The sequence below is a fragment of the Poecilia reticulata genome, linkage group LG17, assembly GCF_000633615.1.
Source record: "Poecilia reticulata strain Guanapo linkage group LG17, Guppy_female_1.0+MT, whole genome shotgun sequence".
Lineage (NCBI taxonomy): Eukaryota > Metazoa > Chordata > Actinopteri > Cyprinodontiformes > Poeciliidae > Poecilia > Poecilia reticulata.
The window spans coordinates 4,680,717-4,706,667 of NC_024347.1; the positions used below are offsets into that span (position 1 = coordinate 4,680,717).

Consider the following 25,951-nt stretch of genomic DNA (forward strand, 5'->3'; position numbering starts at 1 on the left):
TTGAGAGCTGTACCAAACTTTTTTTGGCATATTGCATTATGATATTTAATCATGAACAGCAGCATGGGCACAGTAAAGTTCCTCTGAGAGACGAGGTCATTTGGACTCAACAAGCTTTTTACCTTGTGTACGTCGGTAACCATATGCGCTTTTACAAGTTTGTTTGTTTGTTTTTTTTTACTTTTGAGTGATTTTTTTAATCACACAAAAGTAAAAGTCTGACACCCACCAGGCTTCCCCACTGTCCGACCGTGACATCTGCTGCGCTCCTCATGAGCGTCACGCTGCAACAAAAAATATACCCCGAAAAAAGGGCACAAACTAGATTGTAGCTTCTAACACTTATGAACCAAAAAAAATATATATTGGTGCCATCAAAAATTGGACTACAGTGTCACCAGGCTGACACTGGATGCCAAAGCTGTGATGTATTGTCATTCTGAACCTTGTGAATCAGGACTCAAAATACTGCAAATTTATGTTTAACAGTGTGCGCAATATGCACATCGCATATAAAAACGGCCACACCTTCAGAAGTTTTTTTGGTAACACTTTATTTGAAGGGGTGTGTATAAGACTGACATGACACACATGAGCAGCAGGAACACAGTAATGTTTAAAGAACAGCCCAGACATATGCTGCCTGCACTGTGGAGTGAACAATGTGTTTTGATTGGAATCATTCAGACAAAAATGCACTTCACAACAAATAATGGTTTTCCTCAATAGGCAGCAAAGAATTTCAATTTGTTCTCTGAAAAACCCTTCACTCTGAACACACCACAGCCTTATATTCATAAAATGAATCCAAATAGTTTCCTTTCACTGTAAAACTCTGGAAAGGTGTTTCTTTCACACGAATGATTTATACATTATGCGTGTTATTACTTGTAGATTTATACTGTAATGAAAACTACAGCGACGCCTGTTTCAGCAGTTCGTTTCAGCACACGTGTGTTTGAGCGCAAACCGACTCTTTGCTCTCGAAAGACGCTTCGCTACTCAGCGGACGTTTACATCTGAAAGAATGACAGGTGGAGAATCTCAAGTGGTTTGATTTTATTTCATCTGATGTCCATATCTACATTTGATTGTGTATTTTTGGATGTGCTCCATGAACTGCATACAGTCACTTATTAAAGCCTCTCATGAAATGTAAATCAAAGTCAAACTCTGGCACTGTTATTTCAGATTTCTGATATACTCTGGGTTATTTAATATTGTGAATAAAAATAAATAATAAAATAATACATAAGTATGTTTCAATGTCAACACGTAAAAGTAGATTTTAAATAATAAAAAAATGTATACATCTTTTTATAAAGACAGTTCTGTGCAATTATATATTTTTTTAAACCAAAAGGACATAATTTTTTGGACAAGTTGCTACTTTCTTTTCAAAGACTTCATTGTTATTAAGCTAGATTAGATGGTGAAACTTAAATTTTTTGGTTCTCCATCAACAGGCAAAGTTGCCGTGTTGCTAAAAACGGCAAAAGAATACAGGAGTCAGTGAGACTGAATGAGAGCAATGATCTGGTTCCAGACTTTTCGCCTTTTCTTTGCCAAGGTTCACGTAAAGCAAACAGCCAAAACTGCACATGAATAAAACGAATTGCAGCCTTCCCTTCACGTATCGTGGCTTTGCTGTAATTGCAGCATCTACAAGTTAAATATATCTATATGGTGTTTTTGCTTTATTGTTATTTACGTCTATTCCTGGATTGCAGTAACAACAAACTAAGCTGGAGCAGTAGATGTGTTTATGAAGGTGACAATTTAAACAATTCTTTAAAGATTGAGAAAAACAGTTTTTTTTTTTTTTTGGTCCCACTTTTCTTGTTAAGAAAACCATGACAATAGGAAGCTTTTGAGGACAGGTCAACCCTGCAGATGTACCAATTCACGACCTGCTTCCTCTTCAAAGTTCTGCTACTGAAGTGTGTGCAGGTGTGAATTAATACTCACTGATATTTTTGAGTTCTAAAAAGCTTTGGGGCCCGACTCTTAACACAATCCAGCTTAAAAGGATAACTTGGGATTTTTTTTGATGTGCTGTTCTTCTGAAGTAACTGTAAAGTAAATATAGTTTGCAGCTAATCCAAACCAAAAAACGGGGGCCAAGACAAAACGGTTCTTGGTCTACATACAAAGCTGCTGTCATATTTAGATGGAGAGGAAATACAGGTAGGAGTCCATGCGCCAGGGATCAGCTTCCTGTGTAAGACGCATCCTGAGAACATTCTTAGTCTGAGAAAGACTTGCTAAAAAAATGCAGTAAACTTGCTTTAAAAATCGTTTTATTATTATATCAAACATTAGCTCAGAAATGCTAAGCAATCAATCACTGTCTTCTTTGGAAATACCAACCAGTTCAAACATGAGGACAGCTTAAAGGGTCATTTACATAAACCTCTATGATAAGATTGTAGAGGTTTCAAAAATCTCATACTATCCCTTTAACACACCCAGAAGAATGTGTGAAGAAGAAATAACCATATCCTATTTTTTTTTATTAAGGTTTTTCAAGTTATTTTATACAAAGAAAGAAAAACTCATAAAGCAGCATGGAAGGGAGTCTTTAGCTCTCCTGCCTCCAGGAGAGTTTTCGGTTCAGTTGGGGAGCAAAATTGCAACATTTGTTACATTTTCAGCTGCTGCGGTTCACCTTCACACTGTGCCAACTGAATCAAACCTTCTGAGAAACCTGTTCACCTTTCGCCTGAGGTGGCGCTGCAACAGGAACCACTGAGCTAAACGACACAGACATCTCAGAAGAAGACATGAGAGCAACTTCCTTCTTCACAAAATGTAAACAAAAAAACAGTAGCGTCAGACTTTAGCAGTTGTAGGATTTCTCTTTTGCCTTCGGTGAAAGACTACGAGCCATTTCTCCTGCGACCGCTAAACACACACGTTTGTTTTGGTCGTGTTTACCCAGAATGCATTGCGCGCTATAGGTTGTTCCATGCTTTTGGAGCGGTCTCCATTCGAACTGCGTCAGAGGTAATTTTACTAGAACTGAGACGTGGATTTCAGGCGGACCAGAGTTCGACTGTGTGTTCACATCTCCCCAAAACATAGTGGACTTTCCTAGGCAAACGGACTGGAGTTGAATTAAAGTGGACTAAACAAGTGTAAGTTTCAATCAGCTGATTTATGTCTAATTTAGACAAAAGACGCATTACAGCATCAGACATTAGACACTCTATCTATACTTGTGTTTTGTGAGGAACAGAGTTACAGAATGGGAAGCTAAAGTGTTTGCTGTTGGTCAGGGGAGGAGTACCAAAGTCCATCAGACATGCTGCTTTCATTGTTGATGTGGCCTAGTTTAAGCAACACCCAGACCCATTCTCATTCATCTCTTCATTCACTTGTGCGATTGTTTTGGAAATGTCTAAAGCATTGTGGAGAAAAAAAAAGAATGCCATCTTGTTCTGCTTAAAACTTATTCAGTATTCTACAAAGACAGGGGAAAAAAAAGGTTTTTTTGTTTCCATCTGTCGTCTCAGTGAGATATTCCTCTTTAAAATCACTTCACTCGTCAGCCATCGCTGAAGTGTAAATTGCCTTTACTAAGAGCACTAATGCAACCACACCCCATCGCAGAATCCCACGCAAGTGTTAATGGAGTTTTTACATCAGCCATGTGAAGACTCCCACCTCGTTCCTTCAGATGTTAATGAACTTAATAAATGATCTGATTTCATGCCATGTCATCTGGGAGATTAATACAAATCCAGCAGCCTAATATGAATGATGAATCCCGCCGGTTGCTCGGGGTTATCTCACATTCCGGAAACATCTTCAACTCCTGTTTTAGAATATTAATGTCACACAACAGTTCATCAAACATGTTTTTCTTATTTTGTTTTTGCAACTTTAGTGCATAAAGGTCACCTTAAAATGTTCTTGCAACAAAAAGATGGACCTGATTGGATCTTTTCAATCTAGTCACAACTCATGTTCATAATTGTTGCATTAATAGCAATTAATTGAACAATTGATTGGACAATTATTTGTAAAAACCAATGACTCTTACTTAAAGGTTCTGCTTTTCTCCTACAGTAAACCCACGCAGTCTGTCAGCAACCACAGCTGCCAGCAATTATCTAAAACCTGGAAAAACATGAGGCCAACTCTTAACGCTTATAAAGTGAAACCTCGAGATACAAGATTAATTTGTTGAGGTTCCACTGCCTTTTTTAGTAGTTCAAAGACTAAATATACCTGAATATGTGTTAATACGCACAGCGGACACATTTTCAGCACTACAGCAAAAGCTAATGTCTACGATGATCCTTGTCATCGCTCTGTGGGCTACAGCCAATCAGCACCAAGGAAAGTGAATCCGTTGGATCGACTGCTTTCAAGAAGCATTGCGCCCATTTCAACTTCCTAAGCTGAATTATCTTTCGAAGGATTTAGATATACTCTACAACAAAATCCACAAGTAGGCAAATCTTCCGCGAACAATTTGGATTTTCATTCTACAGAAAAAGAAATGGATCCACCAATACCGAACCGCGAACAGGTGGACGTCCTCTGTGCCCTCCTTGGCGGTTTAGTGTTTAGAAACGCATGAATAAAAAATATATTCAATTAATTTGATTCTCACAAACTTTTTGCTGTTAGGTTAAATCAGAGTAACACATTTTCTTCAAACTCTCGAGAGACGGACAAACTTATTAAACTTGGTGCTTAATTAGTTCCATAATACCTTAAAAGCTACGTTCGTATTCAGAAGCTCAACGTCTTAGTTTCAGAAGTGGTTGACAAACCAAATTAGTGCGTTTGCTCTTTAGGTTTCTGTTTTTCTGTGTTTCTAATCCTTAGTAAATAGAAACAAGTATAATAAAACAAATACAAACTTTGTTTATGTTAATTATTAGTTCCGAGTTATCCGGTTTTATAATCCTAAATTGAAGTGTATATATTATTGATTCATGCCAAATGAATCTTAATCCGAGAAAAATGCAGAAAAGTCAGGGATTATTCAACAGGAAGGAAAAGACCTCATCTTTTAGCTGAAGGATGAATTTATTTGTATGCATCAACGTGGATTAATGCAGCTTATCAGCTTCAGTCAAGGACTGACGAACCCCCCCCTCCCTTATCTCACTACAAGCCCTAAATTATTCATTTCAACTGGCAGGTTGTCAGTCCACCAGGGGGACGTCTAACAGGAGCTTCCTAAGGATAACCTCACTGATGTATGCATGACATGACAGATGAGGAGGAAACCTGAGAAAAACTACACCTGCATAGGAGAACATGCGAACTCCAAGATTTCAATCGGACCTTCATCACTATGCAGCTCAGAAACATCTTATCAAGTACTTTTGAAAGAACAAATAACACAAGAAACAAAACATGATTAACATTTTGGAAGGACATCAACATTTTATGACCTGCGTCTCTTATTCGAACATGTAATCTGCTGTATTAAGAAAAGAGGAATATCTAAAGTTGGTGGTGGATATTTTTGAGGATCGGTCAAATGTCTACCCTAAAGAACCACTTGTTTTGTTGCAAAAAAAAAAATTGTACAAGCAAAAATACCTGAAAACCAACAGCACCAAAGTCGCACACTAACCGGCCGCACGACACTTTGGAAGAAAATCCCCCTGTGGTTAAAACAATGACTTATCAAGCACGAGCCACTTTTCAGAGCCCACATTGCAAACATCATTTCACTAGAAACCTGCAGAGTTGGAAAAGCGTATCGATTGCCGGCAAAGAGAAATGGTGCGAAAAGCTCAGAGGCGGCAGATTCAGGCAGGAGAATAATAAATGTAGCACTGCTTGGTGACAGCGACTGACGATTGTGACATGAAGATACAGTCGTCTTGTTTTCATGTCCGCTGAGAAGAAAAACATAAAAAATTGATGTCCCATCAGTTTATCTCTTCATTCACAGCTGTCGTTTTCAACGGTCCAGTGGGTAAAACAGTTTTCTCAGTGCAACTTTTCAGGTAAACATAGCAGACAACAAAAGGAATTTCCATGGCGATGAAAAAATGTCTCTAATGTTCAAAGCTTCTGTTATGATATCCCATAAACTCAAGCTATTCTCTTTGCTAATCTGTTTAAAGATGTTTTCCAGCAGTTTCGTGTTTGGTCTTTCGGTGATAATGGAATTGTTGTTTATTGATCGCACACAGCATGGTAATCAGAGACATCCCCTTGAGACTAACTAATATTTTCTAACAGAGCAGCTATTGGCTGCTAAGTTATCAAATTAACTCCAATAATTGTATGATGAAAATCATCCTAGGTGCGACTAGATTAAATGGAAATTCTTTATTTGAGGAGGTGTGCATAAGATTGACATGACATTGTCATGAACATGAAGGAGTCTTTATAAATGTCTGACTGTTGTCATGCAGTGTCATTCGGTAAGTAGACACTTAATGATAATTGCACTAAAATTGCACTAAAAGTTTTCATTAAAAGTGTAACCTTTGCAATAATGACCCTTTCAATCCAAAGTTCTGTTAAAATTTGCATTAAAAGTGTCATTAATTACCAATTGACACTTCATGACAAGAGTTATAAACATTCACAAAGCTTTGAAACATCATGTTGACGAAGGACAGCGAGACAATAGAGTGAGAACTTACCCGTAAGTTCTCAATAGAGTGAGAACTTACCTGCTTAGATCAACAGCATCCACCAAACACAGAGCTGGTAGAGCAGCTTTCTTCACCTAGCAACCGAGCAGAATAGTTCCTGATAGGATGAAAACTATCAGAAATTTTGATCCCATCTAGGATGAAATTGCTGGCCAGTAAATTGAGCCTGATTTACTTGATTTTGGGAGATTGGCGATTGGCGAATACTTGCATGAGAAACCGATCTAATCTAAATCCACAAAGGCCTGGAAATCAGCTATTGTTCCTTTTAGCGTCACATAGTGACAGACCCGCCCACAATGTGACGTCTGCACATGATGAACAATCGTCACCTCGTTGCCAACTTAGTGACTTTGTTGCTATGTTTCAGACAAAAAAAAAATTGTCCCAAATCAGAACCAGCAGGTCAGACTTTTTAAAGATCAGTGATTGGCCAGAGAGATGCAATCAGTGCACCGCTAATGGAAAAACACAATTCTAAAATTGCCGTGTTTCCATTACGCAAATGTATTTTTGTAATTTCGATTCGGGCGATTGATAAAAACACAGATAGTTTTTCAAGAAAAAAGGTTCTTGAGGATGTATGGATTCTCCTTCCATTTGCTTCTCTGCCGCACCGAAAGTCCCGGAGATTCTGTTTTACTGTTTTTGTTGTAGACGTTGTCATTTTTAAACTTAAAATTTCCTTCACTCAAGAGGGAGTGTTTGCAGTAGCCAAACGCTAGAGGGATTTTCTCACATCTGAAAATAACCATCTATCACAGCATTTCTCCTAAACTCTTTATTTACCAAAGAAAATCTTTAAGTCCTCGTCACATTGGTGTTAGAGAATTATTGCTCTAGAAATCCTCCCTGCAGATACCAGTAAATTTTCACCTCACACAGCTGCTGAATCGTTAACTCTCAGGCCCAGAGATGTAACCATAGCAACTAACCCTGACCCTCAACCCCAACCTGAAACACAAATTCATAAAATGTTAAATTATTATTTGTATATTATTCTCTCTGTAGTTGTGATTTGAAGAACAGTCGGGCTGGCGCGTAACGCCTTGGGTCTGGCGTAACTGGCACTGATAAATCTCATTGAAATGTATGGCAGAGTAAATATGCAAATTATATCAGTAGTTCAAGAAAAAGGCTGTTATATTGTTTTTCTTTACACCTCATTACATTTCCATCATGTGCCTCTGACCTGATGGGCTCACAAACATCCCCTCTCTTATCTTTTAAGAGACTCTTGTCTCATTACCCAACAGCAAAAATCAGGACAATTACTGCAAATCTAAAGCTGCAGGGATGTGAATAACATTAAGTTTAAGCTAGAAAAGTTGACATTTTGAATAAAAAAAAAAACAACTTCATAATTTAGTTTCTTAATGATCATCTTCCCTGCCCATCAAATGCTTGGAAATTAATGACTTTTCCTTAAAGTCCTTAGTGCCAAGCAATTAAATGTCATCTCTTGCACRGAAGGAAAGTCACCGACAGGCAAGAAAGAAAAACGAGAACAGAAACCAAACAGGTTTAATTATGTATTTCTACCAGTTGAACTTTTTCCACACTTTGTCAAGTTACAACCTCAGACGTCGGCGTGACGCGGCAACACGAAGCAATTTGTAACTTTGAAAGTGGCAGGAAGCCGACGCAGGAGCTTTAGATTTTATTCCGAGTAAAATTCTGAAAGGTTACTCCAAACAAGCAGGAACCTTCAGAAGCCACAAAACAGAAGAAACGGATGTTCTCGGCTAAAAGTTTGACAGGCATGAATACTTATGCAAAGGTAGCCAATAAGAGCAACTATTAGTTACTTGAACACTTACTGAGTCATTCAAATAGATATTTCACCAATGTTATACATCTTTGCTAAAAGAGATGTATAAATGTTCGACTGTATGTCAGTAACTAAGGCAAATATCTTCAAATGGTTAATGTTAATAAAACTACAGTTACTCTTTTTCATATTACCTTCAAACATATTTTACTGTAGAAAAACAAATGAGTATGAATATGAGTATTTTTGATCCTTCTATAAGTGAGATTACTGAAATCTGTAATAATGATAGAAATCTCAACAGGATTTGTATTAAAAAGAAAGGAATTGAAACTAATTTTATAAAATGAGCTTAAATTGTGTTACAATCTTAAGTAAATTACATATATATATATTTTTTTTTAGAAATTCAACACTTTGTTGATGAATTTAATCCAATTAAACTAATTTAACTGTAACTTGGGGCCTTGTAATGTTTTTTTTACCCTGTAAATATTCAGTCTCCATCATGCTTTCATGTTTTCACATGAAAGCATGAAAAAGTCGTACGGATTCGACTGAAATCGAGAAAAATCCACCGAGCAAAATGTCGGTCCATGTGAGATAAAAGAGCTGAAAGTGTCTCATTTGAAAAGATTACTGCACTCTAGAGGCCGTCACTTTGAAGTCGCTGTTTCTGTTTCACCCCCACCCCACCAAAAAAAAAAGAAAAAGTCTTGCCAATCTTTTTGGTGGGTTGGAAAAAATAAATCCACGTTGTAAACATGCTAATTAAGCGCATCAATAATTAAACGTTGTAATTTTTTTGGAGACCTGGAGGCTCCATCACTGTGTTCCAAGTATTCATTAGTAATCCCAGGATGCCTTGTATTAGATTAACACGATGGAGTGTGTGTTGACGCCCTGAGCTTCAACGACTGATGTGTGTGCGTGTGTGTGTGGGGTCAAGGGCCAACTGTCTTGAGCTATTTCAGGCCATGCTTTTCAGATTTTTATTTGCCAAAGATTCTGCTGCAGGTGTCCAGTTCACAACTACACAACATGCTACGCTGCTCTACGCCATTTAACCTGGAATAAAAAGCAACAACCAATCAGAATGAAATGTTTCTGACTCGAAGCTGAGGCGCTTCAGCAGAAAGTGGGGAGTTTTCCGTATTAACCAGCAGCTTGGTCCAGTCAGAGCCGCTTAACAACAGGAACCTCCTTCCAACCCGGGAAGGACAAACAGGAATCTGACGTGGCGACACTGCCACCGTGTGGCCTGAGAGCGCAAATGCAGCAGCTTCGAGTACATTTCATTTCTTCCATGCGGACACTTTGTCGACCACTTAGACCAGCTGGTTCATTTCCTCACATCCCGACTGAGAACATCAACAGTTGGTCTGTCAAAGTAAGGAGAGAAGAGGGAGGAACTGTAAACCGTAATGAAGTTACTGATTAACGTCTGCCTTAAGATGGCTGGCATTGTGGTATGCTCTGCAACCTTTGCCCGGCAGCTGACTTTATTATTTCGACGAAAAGGTGAGGTAGAGGAAGAAAGACTAAAACATAAAGTAGCTTTTGCTTCCTTCTGAAACGTCGTCTGTACAGGTAAGCTTTTTTATTTACCTGACTTTGCAGTTTTTGAGCTACTTTGTCATTGTTAGAATTGCTGCTTTATATAAGCGAAAAGTTTAGGATGTTAAGCATGAAAATTGCTGGAACTTCCTTGAGGAAGGAAGGAACAAGTAGATTGTAGTTTATTCAATCAAGAGTTCTCGAATAAGCTTTAAACTCCAGACTGATTGATTAAACTTCACACTGAGACGGGGTAGAGTTGCCAAAAACTGCACTCAAGTAGTGAGCAGCATTATTTCAATATGTTAAGTAGAAGTAGAAGTGGAATGTAGCCACACACAAAAAATACACAAGTATAATAAAGCTACTTAAGTTATGAGTAACTCTGTAAAATAACAATAAAAGAATAAAATTCTGGTATTGTAGGCTATAAAATGAAACTTGAATCATTAGAAAATAATAGATTCATGCAGAGAAAACACATATTTCCAATTTTTTCAAAATAAAATAATTGTAATAAATAGAAAGCTTTGGAAACTGATACTTCCAGTAGTTAATGTTAATATGTTAACACAGCGTGAATCATGTCGAGTGATAATATTTCCACAGACTTAGCCAACAGAAAATAACATCAGAACAATGAAGCTTGTTTATAATCCAGAAATCTGACTTTTATACTTGGTCATACTTGAAAGTAATTTTACTGAAGTAGAAATATAAAGTGCAGAGCAGCAAAACTGCTAAGGTTTGATTTTTGTCAGAATGTTTCTGGAATAACTGTGTGGTATTAGTGTTTATCCCTTCCTGATTCACTTTTTTGTATGTTTCAGAATATCAAACTAATCTCAATATGAGCTAAATGCAACACAAGGGATCATAAAATGCAGTTTTTAAATGAAGTTGTTTGTTTTCATGGAAGGAAAAAAATCCAAACCAAATAACTTGTGAAAGAACCAATAGGGTTTTATTGGGGAATCACGATATATCGGCTTTATCATTGGTATCAACCGATAATGGTCTTTTTGGTATCGGTAAATAAAGTAGGCTGATATGAACAACTGATGTTTGTTTCCATATTGTTGCCGTTTGTGTCTGGAGTGGGAGTGGAGGAGGTTGGTCATGAGATGGTGATGCAGCAAAGGATTATGGGTAGTTTAACTGAAGCAGAGGTGAAGTCAGTGGTATGGTTGTTTCTTTCAAGGTGTCAAATGGGTATTAAAAATATTCAATATATACAATAATGACAAATATCAGGTATCGATATTGGCCCAAATTTTCATATCGGTATATTCCTAGTTTTTTGAATGACTGGACTAATCAGATCATGCCACCCACACAGTCACCAAAAGAGAGTTTTACACTGATTACAATAGAATAATTTGCTGTGTGACCATACATTTGTGTTTATGAAATAAAAATAAATCCAATTCCAGCCACACTTGACTTCAATTTGGATCTTTCCTGTAATAATATCTTATTGTTATTTCCCCTTTAGGTTTGGCGGGACTTAAAAATGTCTCCGTGGAGCAGCCGCGTCTTTGCGTGGATGTTTCTCGGTGTGGTTTTCTTCTCAAACGCTCGTTCTGCAACTATTCCTGATGTCCAGAACCTCAGAGGTTCCCAGAGACATCTTCTGGCAGAGATGGAAGAGAAAACATCCACTACTTCCATTTTCAATTCAACCAGTGAGCAACAAACCACTCAATGTCCTTCTGTTAACGAACAACGTGCTTTTGAGGACAAATGGAGATACAATTTAAATATCAGTTTTGATACAATTCGGTTTTCTTGATGTTCCACAGAGGCAGGATCCGCAAATGGGAACAACACATCCATCCAGTGGTCCTATCTGGCAGCGGGTCTCGGTACGATCCTCTCCCTCTCGCTCTTCGTCGTGTTGGCCATGAAGTTTCGGCTCTTCCACCGCTTCCTGGCCAGCTACAGGCACTCCCTGCTCCAGGAGACCGACGGGGCCAGCCAGTACGGCCAGGAGGACACCTCGTACCCAAACGTGTCGGGCCAAATGGGAGTAATGGGAGGCAGTGGGAGGGGAGTGGAGGACGATGACGACGGCTTCATCGAGGACAACTACATCCCGACCAGTGAGAAGGACAGGGTCGAGAGAGAACGCAGGGAGGGCATAGTGGAGGAGTTGGAAGACAGTGATGACGATGATCTGCACTTCAGCATTGGGTGATTATAGACAGAATTACAGAAAAACTGCTGGTTCATAACTCGGATTAATATTTTCTTAGGAACCATCGCAAAGAGTTTTTTCATATTTGTGTTTCTGCCCATTTGATGACAGTTTGCAGCCCATTTGGGCTGCAAACTATCATCAGTTTTAACTTTACCCAGTTTGAAACAAGAACCTCATAAAAGCTGCTGTAGGTAACTTTTCAAAAAAAAAAAAATTAAGTTTTTACTTTTCACAGTATATTATGAGACAGATAATGTGTGAAAACAATCAAGCTCCTCTGCCTTCTGCCAGGGCTAACTCAAGAAATACACCGCTCAGTCATACAAGCAAACAGAGAAGTCTTTATTTCCCAGACCAAAAGCAGTCCATACCATTTAAAAATAAGAAAAACGTATCAAGTGAAAACACAAATGCATCCATCACAAAACAAACAGTTTTTCAAATAGTTAACCCTCACATGGTTTTAGTGCAAATCTCAGGAGGAGCGTGGCAGATGTCACAGTCGGGAAGTGGGGGAGGTTATCCCGTGAGACCATCAGTTTCCAAAGCAACCTTGTAAAAGCGCATGCAGGGTCAGTGCAGACTTGCTGCACAGAGTAAAAAGCTTGTGGGATCCAAATGACCCCGTCTCTGAAGACCGCTGGAGAATGAAAAAGCTGATTAAGTTGATCGACACATTCAAACGACTCAAAAATGTTTACTTGTAGTTCCCCGGTGAGACACAGTCAGAGCCAGGAAGAGAGTCTTACCGCTGTCAGTCAAGCTTGTGTACGCGCTTGCCATCAGCATAGCCTTTCATGAATGCTAAGGCTAATTAGCATGGCCACTGATGACAGCGGATAAAAAGATTTACTGGAATGCTAAGTTGTTTCTCCGCCATTGGCACATATAGCAGCGTGTACCCGAGCATGATTGATATCACCAAGACCCTCCTCTTGGCTCTGATTGGCTGTATCGTACCAGGAGCAGTTTATTTCTGCAACAACTCATGGAGGAGATGGAGGAATTTGATCTTTTCAGAGATAATCTGGCTCATAACGTACTGACACACCATGGTGACGTTTTGAACAAATATGTGAAAAACATATTTTTACTGCAGCTTTAAAATATTTYAGTGAAGTTACAGCCTCAAACACTTCATCACACTGGGAAGGGCAGCGTTGTTTTTTTGTTTTTTTTATGACAAGCGTCTGGCATGTCAACTGGCTCAGGTATTTCAGGTCTAGTAATAAAGTCGATGAGCTTGCAGTTGTTGCATTTCTTGTACGCACTCTGACCTCTGATTGCACTTTTTTCCCCTTTGTTCTTCAGTTAAAATGATTTTATTCACATATTTTCTGTTTTATGTAGAGGTTGAAGACCACACAACACCCCCTCCCCCATTGTTATACTCAGCATAAACACTTTAAAACATTTTAAAGCACATGTGAAAGATACTGATATGTTTTCAGAATGACTGAACTCTGTCTCAAGGTGATTATGTCTGAAAATGCAAAAATGAATCATGTTTGCTACAGCCTTGATGTTCACATATATTTTTTACATTACATATATAAAATTTTCTATGAATAAATTCATTCATTGTAATGTTCTAAATGACTTAAATTACATAAACTTTATTTACAGTACCTGTGGAAAAAAAAAAAAAGTACATCCCTGGGTCTGCAGTGTCTGCTTTGGTCCCATATGTCTGTCTTTTTTTCATTCATCCAAACCAAAGTGATTCTGGCAAATTCTTTATAGGAAACAGTTTCAAAGAAGAGTTGCTCTTGACCTTTTTTTTGTTTTCGTTGCATTTTCCTCTTAATTATTTCCACATTTAACAGATGAACTGAGGTCTATTGAGTTTCAAACTTGGTCCACTCCCTCATTGGTAAATGTCCTAAATGCTTTCAATTTTGAATAATCTTTAACTCTGCAGAAATAAATTGACTTTAAATTGTGTGGAAATTGTCCCCTTAACCCTTCTAAGATTGAAGGCAGCAACAATTGTTTCTCTGAGGTCTGCATTTCCATCTTCCGCGCTACGCGAACACACTACTTTCCACACTGCCAAATCTCTTGCCTTTAACATCAGTTAATGTCATTTCTTTACAAAAAAAAAATCTAACTGATGATGCTTTAATTACACGGATAGTAGAGCAGCACCATGTCAAGAAAACATACTTTGGTCCCCATCAATTTCCCTGAGGATTCCCCAAACATCTGCATGAGGAGTGAAACTATCCAACAGGTCAAATATATCACTGCCTTTTAAAACATTACACAATCATAAAGTTGTCCTTTTTTATTAACTGGATGAAGAACCCTGCCTGTCAAAGAGGTCATACAGTCAAATACCCAMTTTTATAAAAAMTGGGAATCAAGAAGCCAAAAGGAAATGGATTCGTCTTTATTGATTTATTGGCCCTTTACTGTCAGTATCTCTGCATTCTGCATGAAGTTTCTCAGTAGCTGCGTTTTCATTACAAATATGCGCAAATCTTTGTCTATATTYTGTTGAYGTCGGGGGTGGGGAGGGAATACACAAATTCAGAACTGTAGTGTTTTCATTAAATAAGAAATGAAATTAAAATTACATGTGAAATAACCTGGTTCCTGGATAAGTGATTAAAAATCATGGATGTAAACACACAGGCACGGCGCTAATGCTAATCATCTATCAGCAATGAGAGGAGACGTCGGCGTCTTAGTCAGGCGTTGGAGCGACAAGCCCCTTATGCTTGGGAGCGGCTGCGTATGCGTTGTTTTGGGGGAAAATTAGGAGTCAAATATTACAGAAAAGCTAYGGATTAAACGTGATACAATTACACACAACTTTTTATGAACGGTGTAATTGCTGTGAGCTCTGGTGGAGCCAGAAAAAACAAAACATCATCTACCTTCCACTTCCTGTCGTATTCTTTGTCGTTTCCACCAGTAGAGACATCTGGCTGTTAACCATGTGACTCGCATGATGTGATAAGTGTTTCYACTCCAGTTTTGCAAAATACATCCATTTCTAAATTGCTGTGTTTCCATTAAGCAARCCTGTTTTCGTGATTTCAATTTGCTTTTACTTTATGACTAATGGAAACGCAGCTACTGAACCTTTATGAGATTCTCATCTTTATTACTTAAGCAAATTGCAAAATTTCTCTTTCRGTGCAGGATTTTGTCTTTGTGTTCTGGTCAGTTTGGTCCGTTCAGATCAGACTTGTCCTGCTGGGAGAYMYGTYTCTCCTGGCATGACTCGCCTGTCGAGGCGAAACGTTGAACATTCGGACGCCTTGACTGCCCAGCCTCCTCGCCCTCCTGACCCTCAGCCTCCTCCTCATCCTCTGTTCCCTTCTCCTCTTGAGATGCACCGTCACACCATAGCCCACGACGGCCAGGCCCATGGCGGTGCCGGCAGCCACCAGCACCGCTCCGGACACCAACATTTCCCTCCTGTCGTGGCTCCGGCCACCCGCCATGGCCACGCAGAGCAGGACCGTCCCGCACAGCGTCACCGCCAGCCCCACGGCCGAGATCAGCGCCGGATCGGCCCTCCCTCCGCTCCGCAGCCGCTCGATCTGACGGCGACTGTGAACGCAGTTCATGTCCTGGATGGCGGAGCTCAGGAGCTGCTTGAGCAGAACGGCGAGGGCCAGGAGGCAGAGTGTGGTCCCCACTCCAAGACGCCACTCCACAGAGAGGCTGTTAGTGGTGGAGAGAAGCCCCACTCCACCAAGGCCCAGTCCCAGTATGAGCGCCACTGAGGCACAGTAGCAAAACAAGGACCGTCTGGGGTCTCGGAACCACCAGAACTGCACTTCTTCCTCCAGGATGTGCTGCTGCGCGACCAWGGGGTCCAGRTAGAGGCTTGGGGGCCGACGCATGCTGTAGTAAAGGGTCTGCATCTCAGGCATGGCACGCCAAGACTCTGATGCTGTATTAATGCTCAGAATGCAACTTTAACCAGACTGAGGTCTATATTCATGAAAAAAGTTTTTAAAAGTATTGTGTTTTCTAGACACATAATACTATTTCATATCACAATCAAGTAACATTCAGTTATAAAAATGCTACATATATCAAATATGACTTAGAAATTTTACTTCRTAATGTAACACYTTGGAATTRGGTCTCTGTCTCTTTAAGAAACTCCACTTTCTGAAACTCCGCCTTCAGGACTTCGTCACAACTTTAACAGTGTTTTTACGAGTGTTTTACTGATAAGTMGCTCCTATAATGAGCTCAGTACATGTGCAGTTCCACCAGGTGTTTGCTAATTGCTGATGGCTAGTCTGAAGGAGCTGAGTGGGGAAGCTCTGAAGCTTGGAAGCTGTACGTCCGAGGTGGAGCGTCGTCCTTGAATGCGGTGTTAGGTCCCACTAAGAGTTTTGCACAGCTGAACYTTTGCCATAGGAGATTAAAAGATTTCTCAAACATGCATGGAAAAATCTAAGCAACACTCCAGGTGTGTCTCTGATGAGGGAATAATATTATAACATGATCTAACGCTCAAAAAAGTTGATCTTAAACAATAACTGTTGCTTCAAATCAACTCACTCACAATTTTTTGACAATCATGTGTCGTCCGTCCCTCTGCATCTTTGGTCAAACAATAGTTCGGAACATTCCCCAGTTGCTAGGGTTTGGTTTATTCCTTACATACGATGCTGCTCCTTCACAGTTAAACACAGCTTTTCCTAAAAGAAGAACGTCCAGTGGTCCAGTAGCCTCCTCATCTGCAGCAGCGAGTTGAAAAGATGAAGCCAGATGTTGAGTGTGAGAGAATCCTGGTCCAAGCTGAAGGCAAAGGACTGAAGAGGATCCAGCAGCGCAAAGCAAAGAGACTGACAGTGTGAATCTGTCTGGAGGTAGAGAATTTACGTGATCCCCGTATGTGGTCGTCCTCTGAGTTTTCTGACCGTGCCACTGTCACCGATCGGCGGTCTGCGTCCTCTCTACATTCTCCACCCCAGTGCCAGGCAGACCCTCACCCGCCCCTCTCTCATCATCACGCAGCAACTTCCATCCCGTCTGGTTCAGTGGGAAAAAGACAGGTCACAGCAGCCCTGTTGGATCATGTTTGGACACAGAGATTGGTGACATTGTCCCATTTTTCCCCAACGCAGACAAGGGAACACAATGACTGCACTACAGGAGGCAGGCGGTGGGGAGGTGTGGGGGACACRGAGGGGTATCAGGGCAGCACGCTGGAGAACCGAGTGATGTCAGCGTGAAGTGATAATGGTGTGTCTGTGATCCTGAGTATGGCGTCATTCACACACTGAGCTGGACTCACAGCGCCAGTTGTGTCTGCGTTACGATGCTGACCTCTGCGCCAATAGGAYTTACTCAAATGAAATAATACTGTTTGCTTTATGCTTTATTTTGATTCCACACACTTAGATGAGAAAGCTTAAATACTAATAGAAATAAAGGTCGTACCCAAACATTATACTGAAGTAACAGGAGCACTACTTCATAATAACATTAGTCAAGTAAAAGTAAAAAGTACAGCATAGCAAAACTACTCCCAAAAGTACATATTTTCCAGGTAAATGTAATTAATGTAWCTGACTGAATATAGTTACTAGTTACTTTGTTTATGGTGCAGGACATACATGTCTGCTCTCTATAGAGAATCAAATTTGTCTGTCTAMTAAGAAAGGGGAAAAATCTGGGCTTTCAGTCAGCTAGCTAGCAGTTTAAATTGTTTATTTGATTTATTGCAATAAATGAGTTGCGAGTAAAAAAAAAAAAAAGTTCTGTCTACTGTTATTGTGGTTCACCAAAAACCCAGCTATAACTAATGGACAGATAATGCAGCTTTAAACTCAAACAAAGCTCAATCAATTATTCCTCTTGAAGAACTGCTGCAAAAATGAAATCTGCAGTTTGCTACTGGCAGAGATCTGGTTTCTTCTTATTATTATTCTTTTTTTTTTATGAATCCTCTGATTGAAATTAGAAAAACAAATGCCATGGGCAACTTTTCCCAACAATTGAGTAGAAAATTAAGGCATACTTCTCATAGATTTTCATAATTTTTTTCCCCCAGTTTGGCAACAAATTGACWCTGTAACAGAAAAATACACAAAAGAATGAACACATCGCCTTTCTACTTTACATGGACAGAATTAGACTGCATGAGGTTCAACGACAAAGTTATAAAGTTGTCTTGTTAGACAACTTTATAACTTTGCTTGTCCAGCTAGCATATATAAAAATGTCTGCTAGCCAAAAGGTTTTCATATTTTAGTAACTCATTCATAAAGTAGACATATTCAAGTATCTGTTTGTGTTCCTATGACACGTAGAATTATTGTTGATTTTCCCGCAGGCTCCACAATTTGTCTAAAAATAATTTATGAAACTGTCACATCGAGAGCAGTCAACAAAAACATTCAGCATTTGTCTCCCGCTTCAGATTTTTGTGGACAGTAAGCAACCACCAGGGGGCAGCAAAAGCTAAGTTTAAACAGCCGCAMGGGATACACAGCAATAACAAATTCTACTCAGCAGATAATATTGTGAAAGCAGGTTTCTGGCTTTAAACTATTGCAAAATCCACATAAAGACACACAATCTGAAAAAACAAATGGTTTTTAGGCTTAACTGCAGACTTCAAATTCGTTGGTGTCTTGGCTCAGGCTTCTCTTACGTTACGTCAAGAATTCTGCATTAATCAAACGGTGAATAAAAATACAAATAATAATAATAATAATTTTAAATATGAATGTTATTTTACTCCAGTAAGTCGCTTTAAAAAGTGAATGCAATTGAACATTTAAACTCATAACACATAGATTGGTATTTTTCAGAAAAATGCWACGTTTCTTGCTCATGTCTGGTTGAGAGTTGAAGGTGTTTAAATCCGTCCCCAGGATGCTGAGCTGCTGTGGGTCCAAAATTCTCACTTACYTTCTGAGGTAAATCAACAATAGTTGCTTGAAGACCTCCATTAAAAATTGAGATCTCCAGGCAACAGGTGCAAGGGAGCCTTTTTTTTTTTGTGCAGAAATTTACCAGAATCAGCACCAAAAGTAAGTTTTAAACCCAAACTGCTGACCTTCACAAGACTTTAATTTGTTCTATAAGCCAGACTGTTAGCTGGATTAACATCATTATGGAAGTTTGTTACACACACAATAAATCAGACAGCTGAGATCAGATCTGTGATCACGAMAATAGATGTTCCGAAATATTTTACACCAATATTTTATATTATATTTTACAATACTTGATRAACAAAAAGTTATTCCACCTCCAAATGGTGAAAAGAAAAGCACCAAATCACTGAGAAGTGAAATAAAAGCCAATCATTAGCTATTTGCAGCAGGTTTCTGTCAGCCTCTCAGCAGTCAGAGCAGCAGTGAAGGAAGTGTGGCGACACATTTCACACAAATGCCAAAAYATTTGTGTTTTCAGCCTCGGTGAACTTTATTCACGTTTATGTGAACGCTTGACGACTTTTTGGGTTTTCATGATATAAAACACTTTGAATTGCCTTGTTGTTGAAATGTGCTGCACAAATAAACTTAATTTACAGACTGAAATAAGCATGTCACCTCTGTGTCTGTCTGTCTTTTGTTCCATCCAACCATCATTCCAGAACAAGACACCATACTTGRACTCAATACTTGAGTTAGGAATTGACCCCTGACCTGTGATGTCAATCTCCTTTTTTTCATGACACCAGACTTAAAGCTAACTACTCTGGAGTCTAAAATAGATGAAGTCAGTCTAAGTCTAGTCAGTACACAGCCGGATATCTGGGAAAACAAATACATTTTTAAGCGTTGACCTTTCATCCACACAAAAATTATTCAGTCCTGCTAAAAACGATTATTTATCAAAACTCCAACCAGTTGTTTGAGAAAACTTTGTATTTGTGTATTCATGTATGCATGTATGCGTGGGAAAGAAAAGATTTTGGGTTCCCATGCGTTACAATGAGCGACAAATAACGGGCCATTACATCCACATATTGCTTTGACATGATTCCCAATCGACATCGTCTTGTGTTTTATTAATTTTGTGCACAAGTAGCTCAACCTTTTACATCTGTCCACACACAAATTAACCTACCAGCGCCATGTTCAACACGGCCAATTTCCGTGAAAAGTGTATGATCGGTGATCGCCGATCACGGTCTCTTGTTGCCGATCAGCCTGTCTGTGCAGCTGGTCTCCTCTTTCCTTCACGAATCCTAAGCGATGTGAAACTATAACGCACTGAGGGACTGGGGAAGTTTGCGTGTTGCAGCGGAAAATTACCTTGGGGTGAAGCACGTCAAAATGCATCAACACGACGAATCTAATGTGGCATAAAAACAATGCCATATTTGACGGAGTTTGGCTACATCGAGGCTCATTGCAGTAAAAAAGACATATGGAGGATCAGATAGCACATAAAGCAGCGCACAGCTACAAACACTCACCCGGATTAGCATGACGGTCAGAAAGCTAAACAAATAACCCTCAAAATAATTTAAGTCTTTGAGCTGCGATGTAAGACGCTGGTTCTGCTCCACCTGGTAGTGACTCTAACACTGAACCTCTGCTTAAAGCAGCGTCTAACTTAAAAAAATACATTTTACATACATAGCTATTAAAACTTTCGCTGTCCTAACATGAGACAGATAATCTCTGAAAAAATAATCGATATCCTCTGCCTCCTCCCTGTTCTGCATAGTTACTCAGAAACAGCCACTCAGAACTAGCAGTAATCAGCTAGCCGCCATGCTATCAGGAAGTTTTCATTCAGWAACTCAGGATTGTTTATTATAATGGATCCTGTATTTGCCTTTGAATGTTAAGTTTTATACTTGAATTTCTTTGGCAATGTTGAGAGGTTTTATTTTGACTTTTTGCATTATTTAGCCTCGTCAGAGCCTTCATATGTTTTCAGTCTGTTAAAGATAGTATTAACAATTGTTAATTGTTATGAATTAACAATTGCACAATGCCTGTTTTGTTTTATTCTTGGAGAAAATTATTAAAAACAAGTTTTTGTCTACATTAAGGTGAATTCATGGTTCCTTTTTCTACATAATCTAACTGGTAGTGCTTATGATTAAAAAAATTAGAATTATGTGATCGGTATCGGTATTGGTGATCAGCCCACATGGGTGATCGGAATCAGAATCGACAGGAAAAAACCTGATCGGCACATCTCTAATATTTTTTCTATGAGAAGAAAGCCTTATTTTTCTACTCAATTGCTGGGAAAAGTTGCCCATGGCAATTGCTTCTATGTGTGCTTTGGAGTTTCTGTGCTGATTAAATTTATGCGAAGTGATAAAAGCTGGTAGCTCTTGAATTGCTACAAAATGGAGCCGTATTTCCCTAAGCCCAGTGGCTGCAATGTTGACACCTTGAGATGCCAGGAGACCTAAATTCTGAACATCATGGCATGGAGTGCATCGCACTTTTCCATGTCTGGTTTATAACTGTTCATTTTAGCTTTTAAACTGGTTATATTGATCCTGTGTCCAGACAGAGGGATAATCAGTAGCCCAGCATCATGACCTGTTTGTTCTGAAGATCCTGCAGCTTCCACTTCTCTTCCTAACATGGTGCCTCCTCACCCTGACAGGAGAAACCACAGAGCTCTGTTAGGTTAAAGCTCATTTTCTGAAGTTGGGATATTTTTCGTCCAACAGGTTCCAGAGAATCACCTCAAACCAGATGTTGGACTGGATTTTATTTCAATGTCATTTGTGAATGTCAGAGCCTCATTTTCAAAAATGGAGCTATAAAGGTTGAAAAAAGGTTATTATTTTGGAGAAAATCTCATCAACATCAATATTTCCACTAAATAAGAGGCAAAAAAAAGTTTGATAAAGGAAAATCCTCACAGACTCTGAGCCCAACAACACCAAACAATTTTTTTTATATTAGACAATTTAATTTCACATAATTATCGCGATAGAAGCATTTGTTTGTTAAATACTTAATGAAACATATTTACCGTGTTTGATGTTTGCTGTAAATGACTTATACTCACAAATAACGAGCTAATTAGTCTAAATTTGTCTTTTATTGAACGTTCAGAAACTACAGCGGCTGTGATGCGCCACTGCAAAGGTAAAGAAAGGTAAAACAACCAGAACAGGTGATCAACTCTAATCACATTTTTATTCTCTCTCTGTCTGTCATTTAAACACAGCCGTTGCCGTGGCAACCTCCTGCGCTCCACAAGCCGACCAGAGATTAAAAACATAACATTCAGTCCGTTACGATATCAGGTTTGCAGGCTTGATATTTATTTTGCGATTATTAATAAGTGCTCCCTGAACACAGCGGTGGTTGATTAGTTAATTTTAAACTCCTGCTCTGCTGGTTATTTTGGTAATGKAACCGAAACGCACAGAATTGCACAACACCTTGTTGAAACAATAATCACTGAGATTATTTTTGTTGTTGGGTCATTAATTTGAACACGTTTTGTTGTTGTTTTCTTTGTTGTTCTTTAATAAACGTTCTGAACGTTTTGATAAGGAGTCAGAGGAGGACGTGCTGCTTTCAGTGTCCTGGCGACGTTCAGTTTGTCACCTAAATCCGAGATCGACTCAAAACCTTCCGCGATCGACATGTTGCACCGCTGCTCTAGCAAAGCACGAACAGTTCAGAAACAATATGAAATGGGAAAAAAGCTATTTATTAACTGATTAAGTCGTGTTTTAGATTGTTCTTGAAAAAAATAATCAGTCACGGCTGATTAGTGGGTGAACTCGCGGCTGCACAGTGAACCCATTGATTTCTTACAGCAGACAGCCGCTCCCCTCTCTTGCAGGTACTGCGTACCCCCGCTAAATCTTTTAAGGGTACCAGTACCCTGCCGTACCCCCTTACTTTCACCCTTGCTGACAGGTATTAGCTTGGTGCTACACTGCCCCCTGGGGTTTGACATATTTAAAATAGCACTCTGTGGCATATTTGTGCAAGGTTCATATGGATAAAAACTTTTCTGAAATCAATCCCAAGTGTATGATATTATTTTTTTAAACAATGTGGCAGAGATATGTGTTTTTATAAAGATTCGGCAACATGCTTAATGTTTACAAGGCATGAGACCAATTCAAGAATCTTAATAGCAAGTGGCTATAAAATGTGGCAAACCATGCTAGGGTTAGACAAAGGGACTCTCCCAGACTCCTTGTGGTTGATCGATGGCTTCTATACCTGAACAATCAACTGGAATGTTCCTCCATGTTGGTTCACCCCCCTAAGGAGACAAATAAAGATGGTGGCTGTGTGAGTTGGATTGTCTGGCTTTCTCAACACTTTATTATTCAAACCTGTTAAAGGACATAAACCAGAAAGGATGAACTGGAAATTTAAGCTAGCTAAATTCAACATTGTGGTTTTAATAAAGGTGGAAATAAATGTAAATATGTAGTTCTCGTATTTCTCAACAAGTCTCAACGGTCTTTAAATCTAATTATGTTAGTGCTTCGAGTCCCTCTGTGGCTACTGTAACTCAGCCATGATACCTGTCAGGACCTGCGCCGGCAGCTGATTGAATGTTGCAAAGAAAAGAAAAAAGACCTTTGTGCTTGCTCAGCACATTTCCTTCAAAGACCAAAGGTGGACCCGGTCAGAGATTTCCTGCAGGCTGTTCATGTCAGAAACAACCTGGGCTTCTGCGCATTTCAACACGCTCAGATTGTATGTGAGGAAAATGGTGTCTCTCCAGCTGCATGCTTTTGGAGCTAGATAACATTATTGGGAACCAGGAAAAAAAAAAGATTTATTTTCTGATTTTTTTCCCCCTCCTCCCACACTGTGGCATTGAGATGATTCATACCACAACAGCCCTGATGCAAATGAGGAAAGATGAAGGTTTTTGTTGTGTGCTGAAATTTGTACAGAAGCTAATGGACTTCCCTGACCTTTTTTCTTATACATAGTGTTCCCAGCTGGTTGGCCGAAATGTTCAGTTTTATGATGATAAATCTGCTTCATTACAGCTAGAAATAGCTGAAGGAAAATCATCTGAGCTTCCCAGGTGATGTTTCCGAGCGCTTCGTTTCCCTGGTGCATGATGGGTTCTGGGGGATACGGTAGCGTCAGGGTCGGCTCTCACCATAGAATAGATCAAAAATAATTACAGGAGTCGAATTTTTTGCTCAAAATTTCACCACCAAGAACAGCTATTGTTAAAAAGAGCATTTTCTTTGCATTCATCTTTTAGTTATGTTTCATAACAGCCTGTAGAGGTTCCATCTATTACAAAAGTTTCTATTATTACCAAAAAAAAAAAAGATTTATTTGAAATTTGTTTTCAATGTAAAATTGTCAAAGGACTTCCCTTTTTAAATTTTGTTTCAAAGACACTGAGAATCTGTAAAGTGAAAACAGTTCTAAACAGGTTGACCTACTTTCTGATGTGTATTACAATACATCTGTAAGCACACAGTTACAAGATGTGTGCTGTAATCTCACGAGAATAGTTAAGCTAAGCTAGTTAGCTTACCAAGATAGCAAGCTTACCTGTAAGCCTGCTAACTTACTGCTAGCTTAGCTTACTGCCAGCTTCCATTACTGGTAGCTTACCACTACCAGTAAGCAGTGTGCTACTGCTAGCATACTGGTAAGCTGTTAAGCTAGTGAGCTTACCAAGTTAGGTTAAGTTACTACTAAGCTAGTTGGTACGTTAACTAGTAAGCTAACCCAAATATTTACAAGCCTCCTATTGGTAGACTGAAATAACTTCCCTAGTGTCTGTCAACCCGTTTGAAAAGCCATCTTCATCCCTCTTTATCGTTGTTGTCTGTCTCCCATTTCTTTTTGTTTTCTACTGTGAGTTTTCTTTCCCACCTTTCCATTGTGAGCTCCCTATCGACGAAAACATAATCCAAAAGAAAAAAAAGGTAGGAATGATTTTTCTGCCATCATTTTGGATCTCCATCTAATGCAGTCCTATCTGTTGCATATAGTTCTTACCAAGTTTTTTCGCGCCAGAAGGTTTGATCAACAGGTCTTCAAGCAGCACAACATTAAATCTAGTAAATACATGGAACCTAGATAAATTCTTAACATAAAATCAAACAGATTTATAGAGTAAAGTTTGCAAAAGTTCTAGCTTAAGGTCGAGAAACAGGGCCAACAAATCTGGTCCCAACTTCATAAAAATATGTGATAAAACTTATCCACCAAGCACCTCAGACCTTAAGAGAGCTCCTAATGTGACCAAGTGCTAGAATTAGAGAGGACTTTTATTTAACTTAAGAGCGTCTTAATCAGGGAAGATGGCGAAAGCACAGACAGAAAGGAGAGATATTCTCCATAATGGATAGAGCTGTGAAGACATCAGACACTGCATGTTGATGCTGGGAATTCATTCAGTTTTGCATAGTTTCATCCTCAGGAAACACTTTTCTTAATCCAGTCTAGATTGTATAGTTGATTAATTTCTATCAACTGATTACTGGGGGGGTGTTTGTTGATTTTGTGCTCTATTTTGTTTCATAAATTATCGAATCACCGTCAAAACTAGAACTTATTGATTCACTTCAGCGAGACTCAAGAAGTAAAAACTATCAGGCTATGTTCTATTTTTAACACAATGTAATTTGTATGGGAGGATATGAGGTGTGAATGTTGCAAATCAATGACTTGATGCAATTTGCTGGGTTTTGTTAGATAGAAAACTAAACTGCTTTGAATAATGAACTCCCTTCTGGCATCAATTTTAGTACAAAGTGATTCTACTGAAGTACTGACTGATGGAGGCTGAATGCAAGCACACACACACACACGCACACACCCACACACCCACACACACACACACACACACACACACACA

At 39.2% G+C, this 25,951-nt stretch overlaps 1 protein-coding gene across 1 annotated transcript; it reads right to left on the reverse strand.

Moving 5' to 3' along the window:
* Positions 1-14,193: 14,193 nt before the first annotated feature.
* Positions 14,194-17,285, reverse strand: tmem125b (transmembrane protein 125b). The gene has a single exon (XM_008433209.2). It carries the CDS (start codon positions 16,054-16,056, stop codon positions 15,352-15,354), a length of 705 nt encoding a protein of 234 aa, XP_008431431.1. The 5' UTR covers positions 16,057-17,285; the 3' UTR covers positions 14,194-15,351.
* Between the last annotated feature and the right edge of the window lie 8,666 nt (positions 17,286-25,951).